The sequence below is a fragment of the Pocillopora verrucosa genome, chromosome 13, assembly GCF_036669915.1.
Source record: "Pocillopora verrucosa isolate sample1 chromosome 13, ASM3666991v2, whole genome shotgun sequence".
NCBI lineage: Eukaryota > Metazoa > Cnidaria > Anthozoa > Scleractinia > Pocilloporidae > Pocillopora > Pocillopora verrucosa.
In genome coordinates, this window is record NC_089324.1 from 16545562 (window position 1) to 16548051 (window position 2490).

The 2490-nt window shown below is 39.0% G+C and overlaps 1 protein-coding gene across 1 annotated transcript; it reads right to left on the reverse strand.

Annotated features, from left to right (window-relative positions):
- Positions 1-456: 456 nt before the first annotated feature.
- LOC131795271 (BTB and MATH domain-containing protein 36) lies at positions 457-2073 on the reverse strand. The gene has a single exon (XM_059112840.2). The coding sequence runs from the start codon at positions 2006-2008 to the stop codon at positions 1367-1369; it is 642 nt and encodes a 213-aa protein (XP_058968823.2). The 5' UTR covers positions 2009-2073; the 3' UTR covers positions 457-1366.
- Between the last annotated feature and the right edge of the window lie 417 nt (positions 2074-2490).

Here is a 2490-nt window from a genome sequence, read left to right on the forward strand (position 1 = left end):
AGCTAGTCGCTTATTAGTAAAAACGATATCATCCAACAGTTTTAACTGAAAGCTTCTAATAAAGGTTTCCGATGAAACTGACAGCAAATTGAGAAAAACCTTTGACACAGTAATATCATCTAAGTCAAAGTCATTTTTCAATTTAGTGAAGCCCCTTGATACTATTCCCTTTTTTGCAATGAGGAATTCGTAAAACATTACATAGCACAGGATCAAACGCTTTTTCCCCCGCCGGTCTATGGTTACTTAGTAATTTTCCGATCCCTGCTGAGGCGAGGATTAACACAAACTGTCTGTGCGTATTATGTGATATGTGTTAACCCATCGAATAAAAGATTTATAAATTCACTTCAACATTTTATATAGATTCACTGTTATTTCATTTTTTAATAGTCATTGGTGTTTTCAGTTTTGCAATGCTTCCACCGCATTATCTAAGAGTCGTTTAGATAAGTAAGGTGGCTCTGAATTGTGTTAACCGTGAAGATTTCTCGTGTTGTAATTCAGTGATTTGAAACCATTCAGGTCGCTGAGCTCATTTTTGTTTTACAGGTGCTCAAAGGGGTTTGATAAGGTTATTTTAAGAGGCTGTAATGTTTCTAGGGTAACCTTTAGTGGGTTATCAACCAGGGCAACGTTTTGCAAGATTCCTCCTCCCTGGAGATTCCTACACTTTGGCTGACTGATTTAACAATCTCCGTGGCTGACCCAGCCCTCCACAAACAAACAGGAAGTAGATGTCACACTTCTGGTTCTGTTCATATAATACAGTTTTCTTTATCGGTAACAGAATGTTGAAAAAGACATGGTTTAGAGCGGGGGTAAGCCTGAAATTCGCTCGAAAATTCAGTTTCTGTTTTGCTTGATATTTGTTACTCTTGGTTTTTCACTTAACCATGGAGAAATAAATTTATCGATTGCCCTTTGTTATGATTTATGAGAAATTTTGAAATTTCCACTCTTGTTAAATGACGTGGTTACTATTGCAAAGACGAAAACTTTTTTTTTGATCAGTTTAACCTTTTATTATGGCATTCAGTCGCCCAACAGGCAGGATTGAACCCGGCATACTTTATGTAGTGTTATTTAATGTAGTTTACGGACTAACATTATGGGATGGATTGCGAGGTTATTGTGCAGTGTTCGCAGAGCTTCGAAACGTGTTTAGATCATAAAGAAATTGTCGAAAATGGTTGGAGATAGAGCTAGATCCGTTTACAGTACGTATAGGAAGGGCCCTACCTAGTGTTTTCTAAAAATAATAAAATTGTCATAAACTGTCATCTACAGGAATACTAATTTTTTTTTAATTTTGCGGAAGGACTGACGCTTTCCAGTTCAGACTTCAAATCCCTTTCAAAGGATACTAATAAAGTCCAAATCCGCTACTATGGCGCTGAAGTTCCATGAGTTTATTTTCCATTCGCTCCATTATCCCATCGACTAATTTCCTATAGTTTGGCAAAAGGATTTCATCGCGCTTTGAGTGACTATTAAGTTCCTGGCGGCTTAGATTACCTGCATTTTTTATGCATTCCTCTTGCAACCTCTCCAGATTGTATGACTGTGCAGTAACAAGAAGATCTAAGCACTGAGATGAGTGTTGCTGGCGTGGCCAACGTAACTTATGAATTAGGAAGTCTTCGCATTTCTCGGTGAGCTTCTCTATCATATATTCCCTTGCAAGATCCAACAGGAACGAGTAGTTCTCGTCATCGATCTCTTTGGCGGACGTTGGATAAATTGCCAGCAACATTTCTCTTATTTGGCTCGCTATCTTCCCCGGAAGTGGCACTTTTTCAGCTGTTTTTTCCCTGAAGCCTGAGGTAAACATTTTCGAAAAAGTTGGCGACCACATCGACAAGATACTTCGGTGAACATGAAATCTTTCCTCTTCCACCTTCAAAACTACATCGCTGAAATGCCATGGTTGTGAAAAGTCAAGCTGATTGTTTGTTAAATCTTCTTTTCCCTCTTCTTCTTCCGTTTTCCGAGAGGAGAGCATCATTTGTTGCCGAGAATCCGTCTGTTGTTTACAGCACCGTGCTTTCAATTACTTCCGTGATTTCTCGAAACCAGTCACGTCACGACTCGCGCACGCGCAGTAAGAATGTAATGAAGGGGCTTTGAAGGATTGCATGAGCATGGTATGGAGTTTTGGTTTGTCTGCTTTATTTTTGTTTGTTTGTTTGTTTGTTTTATTAACTAAAACCACAAGAATCAAAACAAGAGCATTAATCTCAATTTGCACAACCATCGATATTAAGGCAGTGCAAAAATAAACGACTGAAAACGCCATCACTAAGATCCCAGGGTCGGAAAAAGTCGATCAGATTTTGGGGCAATCTTGACCGCCATATATATCTAGCCATTCTTAAAGCAAGTTGGATATACCTTACACCGGAGACGTTTACGACTCTTTAAACAGAACGCGCTAATAAGACGGTAGCGGGTTTTTGGAGTAGACTCTCAACGCTTCCAAATTTCTCG

Bases quoted from the DNA above. Each gene is read 5' to 3' on its own strand.
- LOC131795271 (XM_059112840.2), bottom strand. From the start codon at position 2,008: ATGATGCTCTCCTCTCGGAAAACGGAAGAAGAAGAGGGAAAAGAAGAT.